This window comes from Nannospalax galili, unplaced genomic scaffold, assembly GCF_000622305.1.
Source record: "Nannospalax galili isolate Female #2095 unplaced genomic scaffold, S.galili_v1.0 scaffold258, whole genome shotgun sequence".
Classification (NCBI taxonomy): Eukaryota; Metazoa; Chordata; class Mammalia; order Rodentia; family Spalacidae; genus Nannospalax; species Nannospalax galili.
The window spans coordinates 169092-170308 of record NW_008341047.1 but is presented as its reverse complement, the minus strand read 5'-3'; the positions used below and the strand labels follow the sequence as shown (position 1 = coordinate 170308).

The 1217-nt window shown below is 39.5% G+C and overlaps 1 protein-coding gene across 1 annotated transcript in view; it reads right to left on the bottom strand.

Moving 5' to 3' along the window:
• Nucleotides 1-655: 655 nt before the first annotated feature.
• The window catches only part of LOC103736931 (deoxynucleoside triphosphate triphosphohydrolase SAMHD1), a 25237-nt gene continuing 24675 nt past the window's right edge, over nt 656-1217 (bottom strand). The window contains exon 7 of the mRNA XM_008836546.2: nt 656-957. Coding sequence (XP_008834768.2) covers nt 775-957 — 183 coding nt within the window. The 3' untranslated portion in view covers nt 656-774. The remainder of the gene's footprint in view (nt 958-1217) is intronic.

The following is a 1217-nucleotide window of genomic DNA, read 5'->3' as shown; positions in this document are numbered from 1 at the left end:
AATACACTCATACACATAAAATAAAAATAATAAAATATTAAAATAAATAAAGAAATTTAAAAAAAGAATAAGATATTTGCAGTTCAATCGGCTTCCCCCTGGAACTGGAGTTATGGATAGTTATTAGCTGCCATATGAATGCTGGGAAATGAACCTGGGTCCTCTGCAAAAGCAGCCAGTGCTCTTGACTGCTGAGCTATCTCTTCAGGCTTCCCACCTTATTTTTTGAAACAGGATTCCTGATTGAAACTGTAGCTTGCTGGCTACAAACCTCAGGGATCTTCCTGTCTCTACCTCTCATAGTGCAGGGGCTATAGGTATATGCATAGCCCATGGTAGATTTTTTTTTAGACAGGGTCTCACTATGTGGCCCCAGCTGGCCTGGACCTTGCTATGTAGACCAGGCTGAGAACTAACAGTGATCCACCTGCTGAGTGCTGGGATTAAAGGCAGCTCACACTGGCTTTTTACAGGGGTGCTAGGGATCTAGACTCAGGTACTAAGCACTCCTACCCATTGAGCTGTCTCTCCAGCCCAAGATGTACACTTTTGCATTTTGATCCTGTTGCCTCTGTATCCCAAGTGCTGGCATTGCAGGTATGAAGTACCACTTGGGAAAGTAACTTCTAAAGAATTCAAGATGTGGGAAAAACATAGATCTTTCATTTATTTTGCATTAAAAGGCAGATGCATGTGACTTATATTTCAGTCCCTCTGAAATAGTCAATGTAGCTCTGAGGAAATCAAGAAGTGATTAGATGAAAAGCACGTTTGTTACAAAGAACTTGAATAAAAACTTACCGAACAATCTTTGATTGGTGTTATAGGTGGTCCCAAAATTTGTTCCTTGATAAAGCAAATATCTTCCTCAGGGATGAGACCATAGTGTTCCATGACAGGTTTGAGTTTATTAGAATTAACCAGATGCTCAAACATCTCCACTGAGCCCTGTTCATGCTAGGAAAAGTCAGGATAACAAGGCCTGTTATAGACTCTAGGCCATCGGGGGCACTGCTCAGCCTATGCAAATTATTCTGTATTCCAGGCAGTTCTGAGATAAGGGTCCATGCAGTTTCCACTTACAATCTTATTGCTTTTAAACCCTTCACTTTTTGTCAATATTTCACTAGTTTACAAAACAATTTTATTAATTTTTTAAGTTATCATACAGTGATGAGTTTCATTTTGGCATTTTCAAGCACACTTTATTTTACTGA